General features: G+C 41.2%; 2 protein-coding genes across 2 annotated transcripts in view; both read right to left on the minus strand.

Moving 5' to 3' along the window:
- The window catches only part of INPP4A (inositol polyphosphate-4-phosphatase type I A), a 220,965-nt gene that overhangs the window by 123,435 nt on the left and 75,189 nt on the right, over positions 1–22,341 (minus strand). The gene's annotated exons all lie outside the window — the stretch shown is intronic.
- The window catches only part of LOC137544919 (inositol polyphosphate-4-phosphatase type I A-like), a 130,627-nt gene that overhangs the window by 33,071 nt on the left and 75,215 nt on the right, over positions 1–22,341 (minus strand). Inside the window, exons 10-13 of the mRNA XM_068266016.1 lie at positions 18,270–18,417; positions 9,438–9,568; positions 8,484–8,588; positions 4,966–5,074 (exon numbers count right to left, since the gene is read on the minus strand). Of these exons, the coding sequence (XP_068122117.1) occupies positions 4,966–5,074; positions 8,484–8,588; positions 9,438–9,568; positions 18,270–18,417 (493 nt within the window). The remainder of the gene's footprint in view (positions 1–4,965; positions 5,075–8,483; positions 8,589–9,437; positions 9,569–18,269; positions 18,418–22,341) is intronic.

Here is a 22,341-nt window from a genome sequence, read left to right on the forward strand (position 1 = left end):
CTCTCACTGATAACCAATTACACACTGTAAAACTCTTGCATTGCAGAGAAACATTTCTGCTTGAAGGAAATGGATAACATTTTAAAATAGGTCAATATTTCAAGATGGGAGCTTTAAAACATTAAAAGACTATCATTCAGCTGATTTAATAAAAGCATGGGTTTTATTTTTAGCTTTTAGGAACTAAGTAGGACTGTGGAATTCTAAGAAAGTTCTGTTTAACCTCCTTGCCCTTCTGATTCTTTCCAGATTTTAGGGTCTAAAAGAGGTGCAATTTTTTCCACTCTTTCAGACCCTAAAACCTGAAAAAAATCATTCTGGCAGGGAGATCTGCAGCAGAATGAAAAATTTACCTTCCTGGGCTCCTGCGCTGCAGTTTTCTCTTTGACCACAAGATGGCGCTAATATACATATAGACGAACTTCTCTATATTTCTCTAATATAGAGAAGTTCGTTTTAAATATTGGCCCCGCCCCCGATGACGTCACGCTGCCACCGCCGTTCTGCTGCTCCGATTGGCCGCCGGGTCCCCGGAAGAATAGCGGGGACATGGGGATCCCGGCGGCCAGGGAAAGACCCCACACTGCCGGGGAGAGAGGCTGGAGTCCCGCTGCACAGCGCGATCGCGCGCAGGACTCCACAACTTCAGGTAAAGTGCTGCACTCCCTACCCCGACCTGAGCTCGGGATCACCGCTAACAGCTTCTTTTTTCTACGCCGAGCTCAGGTCGGGAAAACCGGCAAGGAGGTTAAAGCGGATCCGAGATGAAAAACTAACTATAACAAGTAACTTTATATATCTCATGTACAGTTTAGATGGTTTAAACAGCAAATCTGTCTGCATACTGCTTTAATAGAATATGATTATTTCTTCCTGTGATACAATGACAGCAGCCATGTTGTTTGTAAACATTACACAGAGGCAGGCTTATCTGCACCATCAGCACTCAGACTGAAAAAACCGAACCCCCCTCCTCCTCCCCTCTGCCTCTGAAATCTCTGGCTAGTAATACCTCCCCCTCCTCCTGCCCAGACTGAGCCCTTGCTACTGCCAAGGCTCTCTGAAAACTGTGGGTGGGGCTTATTTAGTTTATAGGGAATTAGAGTATTAAAACAAAAACAAAAAAAGTATTTGGCTTGAGGAATGCCTTATAAACAATAGGAAAGGAACACAATTATGCAATGAGTAAAAGTTCATCTCGGATCCACTTTAAGCTTAGGGCAGGACTATCAATGCAATTGAATGTCTCATCAGTTCATTTTCAGTTCAGGTTTTTTTTTAAAGTGACACTGAAGCAAAAAAAAACAAACAAACAAAAAAAACCTTATTATATAATCAATTGCATTTGTAGTACAGATAATAGAACATTAGTGGCAATGAAGAGAGTCTCATTTTTATTTTCAGTTATATAGCAGTTTTTTTTATAACCTTGCATAATTCTCTAATATTTGCAGTTTACAAATTACACTCTGTATTTTAAATGATGAAACAGAGCAGAGCTAATGGTCTTTTGAACTTCCCCACAGAAAATAACCTTAAGCAAACAAGAATAGTGAGAGACAGGATGAGATAAGTGCTTCAGAAAATTGCATTACTCTGACTAAATTAGTCAGAGAGCTCAGAGCAGCTCTTTTGCATAGATAACAACTGAAGTTTCTTAACTCTTCCTGTACTGGAAACAATATGCTACTAATGTTCTATTTCTTAGCTGTACTACACATACAAATCATTATCTCATAAGTTAATTTTCACTTCAGATTCCCTTTAAAGCATGTAATAATATGCATAATTTACAAGCAAAGCAAACCAAAGCCCCATTTCAGGCAAAGAATGTTACATGTACTGTATGTAACAGGACATTTTAAATGAATTATATTTAAAAAATTTTGTAAGAAAAAATAAATCATAGTTTTGCAAGACAAAAGGTATGACCTGCTCCACCAGTAAATAGATCATGAGTAATTGACAGCTGTCTGCTCAACACCAAGTCAGCCTGAAACACTCCTACTGCAGTCTTCCCGGGCATGAAAGGGGTAGAGCCATTGCTCTGTCAGATGGAGCCGCGACTTCTTACTGACTGTCAGCCAACCATGGCTTCAGACTGACTGGGAAAGGAGGGAAGAAGACGACAGCAGGAGATTGCTAAGGAGGAAATATTAAGCTATGAATTGGCATATTTTTGTTTTGCAAAAAATGCACTTTAAAAGGAAAAAGTATTTCACATAAAATAATACTGCATTAAATGCCTATATAGTGTAACTGAAGTGTGACTATTAAAATAAGTGTTTCGATAAATTAGTTTAGTCCTGTTAGAATAATTTCCAACATTGCAACAGAAAGGTTTCTGGTCTTAAAACAAAATTCAACATTAGACACAGGGAATGTCTATAAACACTGTCACTCATTCAAGTTATGGGATAGCTGGCCAAAGTCAGTCAAATTCAGGCTGCCCTTCTTGAGTAATCGAAAAGATGATTCACTATTAATCCAAATAGCCTCTTCCGTTCACCTCAATAGCAGGAATATCACCAGTAGTAATGTCTCTATGGGTGATGTCATTGCTTTTCTTAAGGCCCAAGTTTCTAGACCTAAATTAATGTTGAGAAAACCATCTAAGTACACACCTGGTCATCTGAAAGGTGCTCTCAAAATTAACTCACCCTTATCCTGACTGAAGCTGTGAACTGTTCCTAAACTGCTGGTACAGAGATGTAAAAATGGCATAGTATGTGAAACTGAGTTGAAGCCCCCGCCCCACCTGTACCTGTCTCAACTGGACCAGTTTTTATAGTATTTGAAATAAAGCAGATTTCCAGAGCGGGATCCTATTTCTCAACACTTATAGGAAAAACTGGTATCAAGGTATAGGAAGTGATTGCTGCTAAAGAAGGTCCAGTTAGAGGTGGAGTAAGGATGCATTTACTTTTTTCACTTACTGTAGGTGTTACCGAGTAAACATGACTATGTTTCCTAAATAAAGTTAAAATGTAAACACTGTTAAGGTGGCCATACACATACCGATTTTTTCATCGACAAACAGACAAATTGATCAAGTCTGCTAGAAACTAATGACGCAAACAATTTTCTATTGACCGATTTGTGGCCTAAACTGGTGGATGGTTCAGGATGGAAAATGATGGTCCATCAGCAGTGGGTTGGGAGTGTGTTGCAAGCTACTATGACCTGTCCTTGACACTATTCTGATCTCTTCTCTCCCTGCTGGCTGCTTCTTCTGCTCTTCACTCCCTAGTCCCGGACGCCTGTGTGATGTTCCAAATGCTAGAGGCCAAATACTAGAGGCCCCTAGTGGTAATGTAATGTACGTGCCACAGTGCCCCTACTGCCTATCCTCTGCATTACGTCACACATGCACCCCGAGACTCAGGAGTGAAGAAGCCGCAGCCAGCAGGGTGATCAGAGACCAGGACTGCGTGGTGGACAGGTGACAATAAGCTAACCCTGTAGTGTGTGAAGGGATTTGAGCAGAGAGAACCCCCTCAGATCAGATAATGATCGAAGTGGGATCTATCTGTTTTCCATATTGACCAGTGTATGGCCACCTAATGTATGTTTTGGGCTATGTCCTAATAATAATCAGCTATCATTCTTGACATAGTCTGAAACAGCGGGCTGTTGCTCATGAAGCGGTCTTGTATTTTTATGAACTGACAATAAAGAGCTTATTTTTACACTGGGTGGTAATTTATGATCTCCAAGCATATCACTTTATTAAAAAATCAGAAACCTTTCAGTGTGTGCCAGGTATGCAAAAAAGGGAAGCTGGAAGGGACAATAAATAATTGCATGTGTAAAAAAACAACAGTGTAGCCCATCACAATGTTAGTGGGTGTGTTTATATATAAGGGCAGATGGTGCTCTGTTTTTTTTTTTTTTAGGTCTGCCAGCACAAGAGATCCTGACCTGCAGGCTCATGGAGTATCAAACATGAATGAATTATACAGCGAGTTGTAATCATTTCTGGAGCTATCTTCTATTTTGTAACTTCTCATAGTTACAACAATGTCTCAATTCATTTTTCTTCCCCTACTACTATCTTTCGGTAAAATTAATCTTCTACTGTAGTTTCCTTAATGCCAAGCACAGGCAAGCAATTTCAGAGGGTTAGTATGCAGGCCAAAGTAACATTTACAAGCAGAAGCATTCCCATACTGCCTCCAACATTCTTCTCATTCAAAAGTAGTTAGGCTTGGCATTATAATTATAGAAGATTAACCTAAATAATGATGCCAGTGTATATAACATTATCACTGAGCAGACAATGCACTCGCAGCAGCACATTATATCTGGTCTTTTGGTTATGAAAATGGTTCTTAGGTAAGAGACTTCTGTTTTTCAGATTTAGGATACCCATTTAAATAAATAATGGGAGTGCAATTACAATTAACACAAATACAGGAGTGCAATACTGCATGCCCTCTTAACTGTAATGCACCTCAAGCCATTCTACTAAAAACGCTGTTAGAACCTGGTATTAAGGGAGCTCAGCAGGCAAGAGAAAACATTCATCGTGATGCTTGTGTAAATGGAAGAAATAGGTCAGCGTTGTTTAAGCCTTTTTACATGAAGCTAAGGTTCCGGACAAGTCATCTGCAATTTATATGGTATTCATGATCAATTATTTCATCAATGCCAAATACCAAAATCACAATGCAGTCAAAATACAAATATATACTGTTTTCTCTACATAAGTTGTCCTTCAGGTGAATGACTAAAGGTCGCTAAACTGTACTGCTAGGTACACACCATACAATTTTCTGTTAGATTTTCTCTTAGATTTACCTGCCAGATAGCTTTTTTCCATGTTGTAGGTAAATCTAACAGAAGAATCTAACAGAAAATTGTATGGTGTGTACCTAGCATAACGGAAGCCTTGACTTGATTATTTCTAAGCTATTCTTCATAAACCATAATAACTGAATAATACATATAACTCATGCAGCTTACTTTTTTTTGGCTTCTTCAAACTTGTGCAATATCTTCCGTAAGCCCCCAGATCTGAACCCTTGGCAATGTGCAGCTGGTGCTCCTATTGTCACTATATCGTAGTTTTGATCTGTGGAAGATCGTTGAAAGTTCAGATCTCATTCACACATGCTCCATGCTCTTCCTTAGCAACACACATTGGGCCTGGTTTGATATGGATTTACAGAGGTCGTCCCAGGCTGGATAGACCTTTGTTATTTCCAACCACATCACATGAGTTACTGAAACATTAGTGAATTAGAGGACAACTTCTAGCTACGAGGGTATGTATGTGGCTTTAGTCACACAGCTACGAATTGACTAACCTTTCCACAACCCTCGCTACTGTGGTCTCACATGCGCCAGATGAGGGCTGCATACTCTTGCCCATATTTAATAAATCCAGGCCAGGCTTTTTGGAGAACGTATTCTACTGATTGACTTCTGAGGAAATCAGGCCACTTCACTGCAATTCTTTACATAATAGACAGCTGACAAAGCTACTATCTCCACAAATACATCAAGGTTGTTGAAAATGGAGGCCAGCTAAAAGTGATTGCATACAGTTCTAAAATGCTGCCAGTATAAGTACAAAATAAGTACAAATTCTGTCTTTATATCAGTTTTAAATCATTCTCTACACAGGAGCAAGCCTCTGAGGAAGCATTATACATTGCAAAACAGCTATAAGACTTGATTAGCCTCCACTGCATACCATGATGTCTGTCTGAAACTGTAATTAAATGTACAATTGCATAGTACAGTGCCTCGCACCTCTCTCCACAAGTACATTGAATTTGTTTGTTTCGCTGACACCACATACTTGCTGTACGAATCCAGGGTTGCCTATGGGTACTCCAGCTGCATCTAGTGCTAGTCTTTTCCCTTCCACTATTGGTCCTCTGCAGTTTAGATATTGATTCAATGTGAGAAACAAGGGCTAACTGGATGCTGAGTTGTGGGCAGTGCTTAGGACCCGTTTACACTTAAAGAAAAACCGTGACCAAGAATTGAACTTCATCCCAATCAATAGCTGATATCCCCTTTTACATGAGAAACCTATTCCTTTTCACAAACGGATCATCAGGGGGCGCTGTATGGCTGATATTGTGGTGAAACCCCTCCCACAAGAAGCTCTGAGTACCGAGGTACTTCTGGCAGTTTCCTGTCTGTGAACCCTGTTACATTGTGGGAAATAGCTGTTTACAGCGGTTTCCAACTGCCAAAAAAGCAAGCAACAGCTACATCACCTACCAGCAGTAAAAACGTCACCATGTGATAAATGTCAGAATGTAAATCAGGGATTTAAAAGATTTTACAATGGGCAAACAATGACTAAATCATCTATACATAATTATTGTAAAAATGAAGCACTTTTTTATTACATTATTTTCACTGGAGTTCCTCTTTAATCAGTTGCTCTCAGTTATAACTAAAAGGACAACGGATTTTCAAAGTAATGCCCATGTTTTCCTATGGCACCTTTCACACTTAAAGAGAATCTGTATTGTTAAAATCGCACAAAAGTAAACATACCAGTGCGTTAGGGGACATCTCCTATTACCCTCTGTCACAATTTCGCTGCTCCCCGCCGCATTAAAAGTGGTTAAAAAAAGTTTTAAAAAGTTTGTTTATAAACAAACAAAATGGCCACCAAAACAGGAAGTAGGTTGATGTACAGTATGTCCACACATAGAAAATACATTCATACACAAGCAGGCTGTATACAGCCTTCCTTTTTAATCTCAAGAGATCATTTGTGTGTTTCTTTCCCCCTGCAGCTATCTTCCACTGAAGTGTCAGACTGTTTCTTCCTGCAGAGTGCAGACAGCTCTACCTGTATGTAATTCCTCAGTATGTGAAAGCCCAGCCAGCTCAGAGGAGGATTTATCCAGCTTGTAAAAGATAATAGAGCAGAGGGAAGCTGCACTAATCTAAATAACACACAGGCAGTGTGCATAGAGGGGCCTGGAGGGGGAGATGCATCACAGAACCACAACACTGAAGAACTTGGCAGCCTTCCAGACACTGGCTGACAAGTCTGACAAGAGAGAGATAAGTTGATTTATTACAGAGATGGTTATAGTAGAACGTGCTGCAGTAAACCAGAGCACATTAGAATAGATTTTGGAACTTGTAGGATGGAAGAAAACCGGATGAAATTTTTGTTACAGAGTCTCTTTAACGCATCTTAACAGAAATCTTTTTCACAATGCACTGCTATGGAGAAGAAAAAAAAAACATGTACCAGCTGATTAACCACCCTGGCGTTCTGATTAAATCGCCAGGGTGGCTGCGGGAGGGTTTTTTTTAAATAAAAAAAAAACTATTTCATGCAGCCAACTGAAAGTTGGCTGCATGAAAGCCCACTAGAGGGCGCTCCGGAGGCGGTCTTCCGATCGCCTCCGGCGCCCAGAATAAACAAGGAAGGCCGCAATGAGCGGCCTTCCTTGTTTTGCTTATATCGTCGCCATAGCGACGAGCGGAGTGACGTCATCGACGTCAGCCGACGTCCTGACGTCAGCCGCCTCCGATCCAGCCCTTAGCGCTGGCCGGAACTTTTTGTTCCGGCTACGCTGGGCTCAGGCGGCTGGGGGGACCCTCTTTCGCCGCTGCTCGCGGCGAATCGCCGCAGAGCGGCGGCGATCAGGCAGCACACGCAGCTGGCAAAGTGCCGGCTGCGTGTGCTGCTTTTTATTTCATTAAAATCGGCCCAGCAGGGCCTGAGCGGCAGCCGCTGGCGGTGTTGGACGAGCTGAGCTCGTCCAGACCGCTCAGCTGGTTAAGTATAAACAGGGGCACATTCAGTTCCACTTTAAGCTCCAACCAAAAACAGACGCCATTTAACTGTCCCATAAGCAAGCTGTAACTGCTTTGCAATAATATCTTCCCACTGCCGTCTGCAGCCTTATATAATGTTCTACAAATACAAAACAAAATGCATATGCTTCCGTTTCAACAGTCTTTAGATGGTAGACCGAAATCTCCTGAATATACCTCCATACCACTTTAATTGGCTCACTTCATGATTCTTTATGCAGCAGTCAACCTACCAGCAACCTGATCTATGAAGTACTGCATGCCAAGCATATCTTTACATGGCAATATTCCAGCACAAACACATTTTAAAGGAACCAAGTGTCCTGTAACTTTTAGGAAAGTGATTTAACTATAAAGGTACATATACTTTAGTCAGGTAGGGGGGAAGGGGGGGGGGGGGTTTAAACTAAAACTGTATATGAGGTTCAGACAGAAAACATGTATGTGCAGAATCTCCAGTGTAAATCTCATGTGCCACTACAGTGCCATAGTCTGTGCTTAGTACTTACAACACAAGAGAATCATCCACTATGTGATATGCTGGACTCTGCATGATTATAGCTCTAGCAACTGCATACATTCATGAAAATTAACAGCTAATTAACATGATATGACATGGAATAACTCTCACATACAGTTTAGTTTCAAACATGCATTGAAAAAAACCTAAATGTCTATACCTGATGTGGGTTCATCCTGAACTCTCATTCTTTGAATATGTAAATTGGTGGGAACAAATTCTAGTTTCTTATCAGCCTTTAAGCTGCTCGCTTTGAAGGAGACCCCTGAAAGAAAAAAACAAGAAAAGAAGAAACACAGGAAGATCAGCAAATATCAGAAAGCACAATGACATGTTCAAACTAAGAAATCTGCTATAAACTAACCTCTACTTCTGTGGGCCTCACTGCTGGGCTAATCATTGAGCGGACTTTATCTTTGTGAATTAAACTGCAGCTAGGATTCCTCCAGAATCGACTGTGGTATTCTACCTCTGAAGGTTTTTGAGCAGAGGTGGTTTGAGACTGATAATAGCCAGTTTATTCTTTGCTGTAGACTATTAATGAGGCAGAGGTGGCCAACAAAAACTGCTTCTGCAGAGAATTTAGCTAGATTCCCCCTCAGTGCGTCAGGGAGCAGACCGCCTTATGTATATTAGAAATGTGGCATTTTTTCCTGGGTTGTTTTATAAATTGATCGATTTTTGCTTATTGCTTATAATCTATTGGGTAAATGTGAAGATAAAAAATACTTCCCACAGTCTTTACTTTTGAGCTATTTTTACAAGGCAAAGATATTGATCTCCCTCTAACCCCACCCACTCCATGCCACTCTGTTGTGCCTCAGATCTCCTTTACACCCCCTACAAAGCAATAACCTTAGCTTCACACAGTTGTCTGAAGTATTGAGACCTGTTCCCTGCCAGTCAATAGTCATTCCCTAGTCAAAATCTTTGTAAGCTTACCGGTGCATATTTTGTGTACTGCATACTTTCACATGAAAAGTGTATGCACATTATGTGCCAATGCCTTGTAAATGCTCTGTAAATGTGTAATATGCTGAATTTATGACAAAGTTTATATCATTAACCTTTGTATGTGAAAACACTAACTCTCATCCAGCTTTACTAGGCTTACCTTTGTACTGGTGCAGATTGGTCATATTCTCCTGGTATGTCAATATGATGGTCTGATATTGTGTTATGATTTGTCTACGAAGATTCTCCCAGCATGGAGACAGCTCCCCCAACTCCTCCAGCTCACAAACTCTGTACAACACAAAATAATTACTGAAGCAACATAGAAAATAAACAGTTACCAGTGCAGTTTGCAGAGAACACATAGTATGTATAATTCATTCATATCTACAGTACACGTGTTTGTTCGTAACAACGTTATCAATAAAAGTGCTCAAAGTGCCCAGGAGACAATCAAAATCCCTCAACAACATAACATCTTATATTATCATGACATTCACATAAATTAAAACAGCAAAATAATTTGACAAATAAAATCTAATGAATATAACGAGCTTATACGACGTATGAATGCATATTTTGCCAAGTCATTTTACAGGAAAAATCATCTACCCTACTGACCAGCAATTTGGTAGGCGGGGATTTAAGTGTGGGCAGCGATGGCTGGACACACCCATTCTGCCAATACACAAGGCTCTCATTCTCATACAACCCCGCCTCCCAGATTTAGCTTTTTGTGGTGCAGGCGTCAGAATTTGCACTCCCTGTTTACACATGGATACAGAGCGTAAATGTCCACTACTGCGTATATACTTCAAACTTCCTTGCCAGAATCATTAGCTGTAATGGCAAGGACCTTCACAGAGATGAAAATATGTGCATGGTTACTTATGGAGCAGACGGCATTTGGGCTGTGCCACTGCTACTTCCTCACAGGAACATCGGATGCATATATAAAAATACGTAGGTCAGCATTGAGAACACACTATAAGGGATGAATTAGTCCAAAGATCGTCAGGAAGAGTTGTAGCCTGTCAGTTTCTTGTAAATATTAAAGCTGGCCATACACATATAGATTTCTACCTAATGATCTAAAACAATTGATTCCTTTCTGAAGGGAATCGATTCCTACCACACACAGCACAATGATTTTTAATAAATTCCAACAGGGAATGTACTGAAAATCGATCAAACCACAGTGCAATGCTATGTGCCATTGATCTACTGCCACTCGTGCCCTGCCCCCAAATGATCCAATTTGATTAGAGTGATTGTATCAGCAGGGAATCAAATGGAAAAATCGATGAGTGTATGGACACCTTAAAAGCCACAGAAGTATCTAGAACAGAAATTGTAAAATAAATAGAGCAGTGTGCCACATACACATTTATAGTGTATGGGTATATAATTATGTTGATTTTCTATTTTTTTTTTTCACCATAGCATCCCTTTAAAAACCCATTGTGACCAATAAAAACTATGTCTTAAACTGTTGGCTAGCCAATGGCTGTGGATCAAGGAATATATGGGGCCTATGCACACTATAGAAAAAGGGATGTAGCATATTACTAAAACCTTGATGTGAGGCAAGAGGCTAACATGAGGATTTGGTGGGGTAAAGCACACATTTTCCCTCCCAGATTTTTTTTTTACAGCAAAGCCTTTTATGAATCGAGGCCAACGTGAGTGATGTTAAATTTACATAAGTCTCAAAACTATGGTAAACTTTATGTATATTAGCAATGTGGCAATTTTTCCTGGGTTGTGTTATTAATTGATCGATTTTTGCTTATTGCTTAGAATCTATTGGGTAAATGTGAATATAAAAAATACTTCCCACAGTCTTTACTTTTGAGCTAGGTTTACAAGTTAAAGGACACCTAAACTGAAAGGGCTGTCATATTTGCTTCCTCTTAAACAATGCACATTGCCTGGCTGCCCTACTTTTAGCCATAGACCCTCAACAAGCATGCAGATCGGGTGTTTCTGACTGAAGTCTAACTATATTAGCTGCATGCTTGTTTCAGGTGTGTGATCCAGATACTACTGCAGCCTAATGCCTAGTACACACCATACAATTTTCTGTTAGATTTTTCTGTTAGATTTTCGATAAGATTTTCTGTAATGTACTGGTAGAGACTGGTCATTATCTCCGGTGCATTGTCTTCTGGTAATCTCCTGCTGAGTAAAACAATGCTTAATTGCTGGGCAGATAGATGGTTAGATAGATAATTTCCAACATGTTGGAATTTAGCTATCTGGCAGGTAAATCTTACAGAAAATTGTATGGTGTGTACTAGGCATAAGAGAACAACAGGTTGTCAGCCAACTGGTATTGTTTAGAAAGAAATACATGCCTCCATATCCAACTCTGTTCAATTGTCTAAATGTATATATGCCCCCAGAAAAGCTAGCAGCGCTTTAAATTTTACATGAGCTGTACCAAATTTTAAAGTGTTAAATGTGTTAATAGGAGGCCTCCGTCATGGACAGGCTCAGAACAGCCACAGCCTTGGGCAAGTCTGATGAGGTTTAATGATAAAGATCACATGCTTTTCCATACAAGGCAACCACAATGTAGGAGCATTCTCAGAAAAAACAAATTACCTAAGATCTATTCATCACTGATCAAAACTAAAGTTTTTCAACCAAAGGATATATTACATATATGAAACAAACACTGCCCACATACAGTCTTCACATGTTAAACAGGATGCAATTAACCACAAGCAGTTACTGAAAGTGTGGTAATCATAATAATGCAGTTTACTCAATTCTCCCACTTGTAACTGCTAAATACCACATAAACTAATAAGGGCAGACAAAATGTGTCTCAAGGTAACTCATTACTTCCTCTAACTTAGGTAAGGTAACTTATTATTCCCCTAATTAAGGGGAATTCCAGATTCATGATCGCGTTAGAAGGGGGTAATACATATTATATTTAAAACCAAATTAAAGAGCATTGCAAGTACTCCTTTAGTACAAAGAGATTACCCAACTAGTTGGAAAATTAGAATAAAACTGGACTTCCCTCTTCTCAGTAAATGTGCCCATACATTGGCAGATGGCAAGCAGATTTGACTATCAGATAGATCTGATCAGATTCCAGGGATAACCTGCCACAAAATGCACACTAATTTCCAATATATTTTAGCATGAAATATACTGGAAATCGGTGGAACTGCCTCTACTTGGGGTCTCCCCAGGTCTCTCCCCCATCTATGTGCTCCCCAGGCTGTGCAGAGTGTTGCAGCAGAGTGTACACTTACCTATCCACAAGCACGCCTCCTCCTGTGCCTTCTGTATATCACTACCGAGCGCCTGTACCTCGTAATGCGGTGGCATGTATGTGACCACAGGTGGCAGGGTACGTGTGCCCCGGGGACGATGGAGAGAAGACACAGAAGGAGATATGCAGTCGAATGGGTGAGCCTAAACTCCGCTGCTACACTTACCACAGGTCTGGAGGGGTACACATTTTAGAGATGTGGAGATACCAAAAGTGGTCAGAGAAAGAACAACTTGTGACATGGTCAAGGGAACCCAAGGCTCAGTGGTGTGTGTGGATAGCTAATGCTAACAAGTCTGGTCTGATCCCACAGAACAACAACAACAACAACAAATAACATTTGTAAAGCGCTTTTCTCCCGTGGGACTCAAAGCGCATAAGCATGGCTCCGACCATCGTGGTACAGAGGAAGAATTTTATAAATCTGGAAATGCCAGGCTAAACAGGTGGCTTTTTTTAGTCTGGATTTGAATAGCTCCAGAGAAGGTGCTGTCTTTACTGGGTGTAGTAGGGAGTTCGAAAGAGTAGGGGCAGCATGACAGAAGGCTCTGTCTCCAGATTTTTTGAGGTGCACTCTGGGAGTGACCAAGTTTATAGAACTTGCTGATCTGAGGTTGTGAGAGGTGTGGTGCAGCTTCAGCAAGTCCTTCATGTATCCAGGGCCCAGATTGTGCAGGGATTTGAATGTCAGCAGTCCAATCTTGAAGAGTATTCTCCATTCTACTGGTAGCCAGTGCAGTGAGCGAAGGATCGGTGTAATGTGACAGGCTGGTTTGTTAGCAATCTGGCAGCAGCATTCTGCACTAATTGCAGGCGACGCAGGTCCTTTTTGGGGAGGCCAGCATAAAGGGCATTGCAGTAGTCCAGCCGTGATGTGATGAAGGCGTGGACTAGGGTTTGAAGATCCTCTGGGGGAATCAGATGTTTAATCTTTGCAATGTTCTTCAGATGAAAGAAGGAAGATTTAACTACAGATGAAATTTGGTTTCTGAAACTCAATTCCCCATCGATTAGTACGCCAAGGCTGCGCACAAGGTTGGAGCTGTTTATGTCTGAATTCCCAATCATGATTGGTGTTGCTTTAGGATAGAGCTGTTTTGATGGCGAGCACTGGCTTTGGACAAACAGGACCTCAGTTTTGTCAGCATTCAGTTTCAACCAGTTATCATTCATCCATGCCTGAAGCTCAGCTAAGCAAGAGTTTATTTTTGGGGTAGGGTCTGTTCCACCAGGTTTGAAGGACAGGTATAGCTGTGTGTCATCGGCGTAGCAGTGGTACGTCAGGCCATGTCGTTGGATAAGTGTACCGATTGGCAACATGTAGATTGCAAACAGCAGAGGGGATAGGATTAATCCTTGTGGCACTCCGAATTGTAGAGGTGCAGGTTTGGACATTATAGGTCCTAGGGATACTCTCTGTGTTCTGTCAGTCAGGAATGATCTGAACCACTGGAGGACTGATCCACTGATGCCACAGTACTCCTGCAGTCTGTTAAGCAGGATTTTATGGTCAACTGTATCAAAAGCAGCTGAGAGATCCAACAGGATTAGGATGGAGCATTCCCCTCTGTCCCTTGCCATGAGCAGATCGTTTCACAGCTGTGGTGTTTCTTAAAGCCAGATTGTAGAGGGTCCAGGATGTTGTTTACTGACAGCCTGGTTTCAAGTTGCAGATAGACAGCCTTTTCAATAACTTTACCTAAGAAGGGGAGGTTGGAGACAGGTCTGTAGCTGCTCATAGCATCTGGATCTGGATCTGCATCTGGATCCATGGAAGGTTTTTTTAAGAAGGGGCTTGATGATTCCTTCTTTTAGAGAGGTAGGAAACCTCCCTGCTTGCAGAGAGCAATTTACTATTTTGTGAAATGCTGGACCAAGCAGGTCAGGGCATTTCAGCATATGTTTAGTTGGTCCAGGGTCCAGGTCGCAGGTTGTCTGGCGGAGACGACAGAGGATGTCTGAGATCTCTTCCTCACTAATACTTTTGAAGTCAGTCCAGGGTGTTAGGTTGTTTTTGCAGCTATTTCCATTAGTTGCATGAGTCTTGGGTGCTGTGGACTGAATGAGAGACCGAATAGAAGATACTTTGTCAGCAAAGTAGCAAGCAAATTTCACACATAGCTCCTTTGAGGGAGTTATAGTGGGTTTTAGACAGGATGGATTACATAGTCTATCAACTGTGCGGAATAGTTGGGCTGGTCTGTTGGCGGCCTTTGCGATCTCCTGTGATAGGTAGGAGGATTTTTTCTTGGTGATCGCATTTTGGTAGCTTTCCAGGTGAGAGACAAGGGTGCGTTTATCTTTTGAATTCTGAGATTTTCGCCACTTCCTTTCTAGTCTGCGCACTTCTTTCTTTATGTCCTTTAGTGAGCTGTCAAACCACCGTGCATGGTGAAGTGGTGTAGATCGTTTGATGCGAACTGGAGCGAGGGCGTCATAGGCAGATGACACTGCATGGTTGTATATCAGAGGAGCTATCGTAGCACTAACTGTTGAAAATCTGAATTCTGGACATGAAAGTAAAGTGTCAGAGCACGCATGCACTGCAGCTTACTCATTATCGAGCTGTGCAGCCACAGAGTCAGATTGCCTATACTAGCCCCCGTCTACTGCTGAAAGTGCCTACAACAGGAATGCGAGGGCAAGAAATGGATCTTGAAGCAATGGTCTTGCCTTGATGGGTCAAAGTTGTTTTGGTGGCACAAGGGGGATCTATGCAATGTTAGGCAGGTCTTTACATCTTGGCTGATCAGTTTATATAGCCAGTTTTAAAGACGCAAGATGTACAAGTAGTGGGGTTTATTAATTAAGAAGATTCATTTATCTGACAGATACTCTACCAAGTGACAAAATTGATCAGAAGAAATATAGATCTGCATACCGAGACATAGATGAGCTAGGGCTTAGATATACATCAAGGGAAAAACACTATATTGCTCATATTAAGCACCACACTATGTATGAAAAATAACAAATGCTCATTGAACAATATTATAGCACAACCATGTTAAAATCAAGGAAAACAGGCAACAAGTCAAATGAAGGTGATAATCATAATATGATTCAGTTGCTACCAGTTCTGAGAAGCTCAAACAATTAATGATATGAATAGTAATTATCATCTGATTCAATTAGTATCTGAGCACAGTCAGGCTAATAATCGATATGGATCAGTTAGCGAAAACAAATGTTAAAGGCAAAAAGAAGACATTTGACTGTGATAGGGGTGACTATGATATCAGAACTGCATTTAAATAGTCACATGGGGTAATGGAAGGAGAGTCAGACAGAGACCCAGGAAGCCCCAAAATGGGGCAATAATCCTGTTCCCACCAAAGAGAGCTGACCCAATACCCATAGATTCCAGTCGGCACATCCCAACAGCCTACTATCTCCCAGGACAATCATATACACAAGGTGATTTTTTGATCCAGTGACACCAAGGCGAACTAGATGAGGTAGGTGCAGATCCAGAAAGAATAAGAAATCTGAAACTTACCCTTAACCAGAAATGCAAATGCATGGGGGATCCCAGTGTACAGACAAACTAAATGTAATAAATCTATCCAGCAAACAGAACTGACTGGTCTGCAAGAGGACTATCTTTTTCACCTACTAGGTAATCGGACAAGTTTGATTTGGTTAAAGATGTATATTAATTTTGCAGAAAATTGGCTTTCAAAAAACATTTTGAATCTCCAGCATCTATGGATATTACAACTGGCCTCAAATAGATGGGCAGACAAGCTCTTAATGACCTCATAGTTTTCTTCAATGGCCTCAATTCACTTAGCAGTTTAGACTAGTCTACTCATGGTTTTTAGTCTACTGATGGTTTGGTCAGTTGCATCAAAGGGGAATTCACTATTACCTAATGTTTTAGACCTGGTCTAAACCATTTTGTAATTAGGTGGGTAAAGCAGGGGAAATGATCAAAAGATACAATTCACAAACAAGTAGCTATGACTGACATCCTTCTCCTTTAATGAGCTCTCCTCTGCATACAATTAAACTCCTGCATAATTAATTCAAAAGGTTCCATCCTCACATCTAAAATACCTCACAGAATTACTTTACCTTCAGAAATCAGCTGGTCTAATCTCTGTCAGAAAAAGTGGGCGTGGTTATTCCTTGTTTGCCTTTGTGAATTGGGTAATTACTGAATGTTAAGCAGGGCTAAAAACAGGTCTAAAACCCAATCTACACGTTACGATTCTGTTTACTATTCTATTTACGATCCGATTAAATCCAACATGTCCGATCGGGATTCGATTCGATTCAGTTCGATTTGCCATTGTCTTGCAATGGCAAATCGAATTAAATAGAATCCCGATCGGACATGTTGGATTTAATCGGATCGTAAATAGAATCGTATCGTGTAGATTGGGCTTAAAACATTACACCAAACCATCAGTAGACTAAAAACCATCTGTACACTAGTCTAAACTGCTTAGTGAATTGAGGCCAATGAAAATATGGGTGATCAGGGAGGGACTTCCCCCTTCGCCGTGATTACATCCAGCCGTGATGTGCTTCTGGTGGTCCATGTGACTCCTTTGTGGTGCTACTTAATCTGGCGCCTCATGCCATGATGTTCAGGAGAGACCCCTCTTGACAGAGTAGCGTGACTGCTGCGATGCCTGTTGAATAGTCTGCCGGGACATCCCTCCTCTGCACTGGCTGTTTGTTCCAGTTCCTTGTATAGCAGACGGGTGATATACGTCTCTCCTTCCCGTATTCATACCAACGCTCCTGGCAATGAAGGACACTCAGCACCTTTTTGGTTGCCAATTTTTGGTATTGTTATTTACATCATCAGTGTTTGATTGCAGCTCTGCACCATATTTGTTTTGTTATTTATGATGATTTTATGGGACACTATTTATGCACAATTACCTTATATTTAGCACTTTATATATGAGCTGACATATTTGATCCTGGGTTAATCAGCCTGACTGTACTCATATTGAGCGCATCAAGTGATAATTACCATTCCTATCATGCATTATGTATACAAGCTTCTTGGAACTGGTAGCTACTGTATCCTATTATATGATTATCACCTTCATTTGCTTTATTGCCGTGAATTCTTAAGTTTTAATATGGTTGTGCTATAGTATTGTTCAATAAACATTTATTATATTTCCTACATAGTGTGGCACTTACTATAGGCAATATAGTGCTTTTACCCTTGACTAAATTGTTCAGGTTTTTGATTTGCAAAAACTCTAATTTACTGGCTGCAATGATGTCACATCCCTGCTTCTTGTGTAGACTAAAGGTCTATACACACTATGCCAAACTGGTCATGGCTGCCTCAGCCAAGAAACCAGCATGCGTACAGGTGATCCTCAATATCATTTAAAGATCTGGAATGCAGGATCTCTGAACCACAGTGACCCTCAGGTGCATTGTTCTCTTCCTTAACACTCCTGCCAGAAGTAGCTCTGTCATGTACTGCACTGTTGTCCGTCCTCCCTTCCTCATAGAAGGGAGACTCATCACTGTGCTACAGCAAACTGAGATATCTGTACAGCACTCGGCACTCAAACTGTCGCCAAAGGGACCAAGCCCTTATCCTTGTGGGGGACAGTCTTTGTGCTTGTGTGGGCGCCTTTAAACCAGAGACTAAATCATTCACCTGTTCAAACTGAACACATTCCTCTTTATAATTTATAGCTACGGCAGTATCTATCTCACCTTGCAGCATCTTCTTCAAGCAGGAGTTTCACAAACTGTCTAGGTATATGTAAAGAAAGGACACTCTCAGCCATCTGCTCCAGTATCCGGAGGTGGTTACCATCTGTTGTAGGGAAGCGGTACATGCGGCAGATTGCTCCACCAAACACTGTGAATGGATAAGGCAGCAATAAGTCAAAAATGCAAAGGCTTGTTTTATAGGTATACTAAAAAAAAAAATCATAGGCTCTGAGACACTTTATTCCGTAGAGCCCAAAGCAATCTGCATGACTTCACTTACTACCCTAAAGTGATGCATTATGGGTTTTGCTTTATGGACACATTAAAGTTATAACTTCTGTTTTAGGAAGGTAAAACTGTAATTTGCATGTCAGCTATAGAAACTAAACATGATCATTGTATAATTGGCTTATAAATAAACCATATTTTAAACACGTCATGTTGTCAAGATAGTGATTCTAGGTCCTCTAGGATGTCATCTAAGCCACAATGATGTACATGTATGAACTCTGTAATTATTGAGGATAGAACGTATGATAGCATATGCCTGTGCTCATTAGCCTCCTGGTAGCAACATGACTAGAGGAGCCCCCCTCCTCCCCATCTATCAATCAATCCCCTTTGTTACCTCTTCCCTACAGTAACTGGCAAAGCAGCAGTGCTGGGTAGTGTTATAGTCCCCTTTCCTCATGGTAGAAATGCTCACCCTGTGCCCTGATTTACCTGCTAGCCTTCTTTGCTGTAACTATTCAGTATCTACCAGAACTCTACAGAGTCAGCAAAGGAGGCTGTAAGGAGTACTAGGTTTGGGAGCATCCTGATGCTCAAGGTGGTCACACTCCATACAATGTAACACACACCATACAATCTTTAGAAAAATTGAAGAAAAATTTCCAGCATTTCAGATCGATAATCGAAAAAAAAATGGTAAATCCGATCAGATTCTTCAGTCGAATAAAATAAAAAAAAAAACGTTCAATTTTTTTCGGGAGATCTGATCATATTTATCGAATTGGGAGGAAACTATGTATACTGACTAGTATAGCATTATATATAGGTGTGTGGTGTACTGAGTGTGCAAAGGTTTTGTGTGAGAAGTGGTAATGTGAGATCAGTTCACTTTTGTTTATGGTTCCATATGCAGATTGTAGAGCATGCTACTCTGTCCTATTAGTGGTATTCAAAAAAAGCAGGTTGTTTTTAGGCGGTTGTTTCAGATCTCCAGGGCGCATGCGCTGTCCATCCGCGCACCTTCTCTGTACACGGTCCCACATGGCTGTGTGCAACGGCCTTTGTCAGGAGCATCTTGGGCATGTACAACCCAGATTGTAGTGGACAGCGCATGCGCCATGCTTCAACTTCTCCCAGACGGAGCCATGAAAAAGGGCTACAGCGAAAAGATGGAGGGGAGGCCAGAAGGATGGAAAGATGGAAGGAGCCTGGCGGTGTCTGAAGACCTTATACATAATCAAGGTAAGTATATCCCCCAGTACATTTTAAGGGGATAGTATTAAGTGGGCAATAAAAATGGGGAAAGGGGAGCACTATGTATAATGGCACTATATATATATATATATATATATATATATATATATATATATATATATATATATATATAGGGGAGCACTATGTATAATGGCACTATATATATATATATATATATATATATATATATATATATATATATATATATATATATATATGTGTGTGTATCTCAACATAAATGAAGAGATAATATTGTTTGACCACACCTTATAACCATACTTAAAGAGACACTAACATCAAAGGCATCCAATGGGGGGTACTCACCTCGGGTGGGTGAAGCCTCGGGATCCTAATGAGGCTTCCCACGCCGTCCTCTGTCCCACGGGGGTCTCGCTGCAGCCCTCCGAACAGCCGGTGACAGACCCGACTGTCAAATCATTTACCTTTGCTGGCTCCAGCGGGAGCGCTGTGGCTGCTTTCGGCTCCGAAGTAGACGGAAATACCCGATCTCAGTCGGGTCCGCTCTACTGCGCAGGCACCGGAGACTTGCGCCTGCGCAGTACAGCAGACCCAACGGCGATCGGGTATTTCCGCCTACTTCGGAGCAGACAGCCGTCAGAGCACCTGCGCAGGAGCCAGGAAGGTAAATATTGACGTCACTGCTGTACGGAGGGCTGCAGTGAGACCCCTGAGGGACGGAGGACGGCGTGGGAAGCCTCATTAGGATCCTGAGGCTTCCCCCACCCGAGGTGAGTACCCCCCAGGGGACGTTTTACCGTTACAGATTCTCTTTAAGTCCACCTCTCTTCTACATTTAAAATAACTACAGCAGAATCCCTTTATTAGTAAACTCCAAGACAAATTAGTTTACTATAAAAACATACGGATAAGTTAATTGGCTCCCCCTAAAAAAAATTGGCCCTAGACTACAGTACTTACACTACATAATATAGACATATGGTAATGGTAGGGATTAGATTGTGAGCTCCTTTGAGGGACAGTTAGTGACAAGATATATATATATATATATATATATATATATATATATATATATATATATATATATATATATATATATATATATATATATATATATATATACACACACACTGTACAGCGCTGCGTAATATGTCGGCGCTATATAAATACTAAATAATAAATAAATAATAATATATCAGAAGCTGCCATGCTCAAATAGTATACTATAGTACACATAGTATACTACAGTACCGTATCTTAATGCAGTCAATAATTGGGAGGTATTTTTTCTTTTCAATGCTTCAACAAGCGAGCACAGATGGTGTCTAAGCCAGATCAAAATGCACAGTGCCCATTATGCAGGTTTTGCTTGGCATAATCACACAACTGCTTGCACAGGAAGCATAGGCTTCACCAGTTAAAGGGAGTGCAAAGTGAGAAACAATGGGACCAGTTACTTATCTGAAGCTTCTTCCATCCCTCTAAAGTCCTACTGGTCCCTCTCAGTCATTCCGCACTGCTCCATTCCCCCACTGTCCCCCTCTGTAAGCCCCTCTCGGCCAGTTGCTGGCCACTGTACATGCGTAATGCTGGCTGTGCACCTCCTTGATCGCACTCCGGTGGCTAGGAGTGTTCTATGCATGGGCAGTAGCAATTTTTCCTTACTGCACAAGCACAGAACGCTCCCGGTACAGAAGTGCAATGGAAGCAGCGTGTGGCACGGGACCATGTATGCAGTATTCAGAGGGGGATAGAGGAGGAACTGAGCAGCATAGAATGAGGGTGAGGACTAAGAGGCATTAGGGGGCTGGAAGAAGCCCCAGATAAGTAAGTGGCCACATTACTTTTTACTTAAAATTTCCATTAGTGCAGGTGCAGTACTTATAATGTACTCCCCTGGCCACATTTTTGTGCAGCCTGGACGATACTGTAGGGTTGCAGCCATGCACAAGCAAATTACAGATGACAGGCAATTCCCTCAATAATCTGGCAACAGCTTAAACAGGATGCATAGCTATCACTCAGCTGGTGCTTTTGACGTAATACACATTGGCCCAGAGTAGTGTACAGATAGCGAGCAGGCTACAAATAGTCAGCCTGCCCACCGATCACGGCTCATGGGTCTCTGGCTGACGAATGACACATGCTCCCACTCACTTTCCACTACAGCTGGATACAGAATAACGCAGGGGTCAAAAAACAGGTTTACCATAACAGAAGTTCTATTATATCCAGGTTTACTATCCCAGGGATTACTCCCATATACTTATTATGGTGCTTGGCCAGGACATGGACATTTAGTTTACTGTACTGGAAGTTTTACTATATCAGAGTTTACTATAACAAGGTTGTACTGTATTAACTCTCCAGCCACTAATAATCTCTTCTTCCCCACTTTACCAATAAAATGTTTTTATTACTGATACAGTACAAGGAGAAAAAAAGTATACAGTGCAGAAAAATTACTAGATAATTCCTGAGATAGTTCATCCAGGGATTTATCTCACTGACATCCGGAGTCGAGAAGGAATTGGCCCAATTGGCCCAGGCCTTGTAAGGTTTTTCGCCTTCCCCTGGATCAACTGGGATATGTGCCGGTTTAGGATAG

The sequence above is a fragment of the Hyperolius riggenbachi genome, chromosome 2, assembly GCF_040937935.1.
Source record: "Hyperolius riggenbachi isolate aHypRig1 chromosome 2, aHypRig1.pri, whole genome shotgun sequence".
Classification (NCBI taxonomy): domain Eukaryota; kingdom Metazoa; phylum Chordata; class Amphibia; order Anura; family Hyperoliidae; genus Hyperolius; species Hyperolius riggenbachi.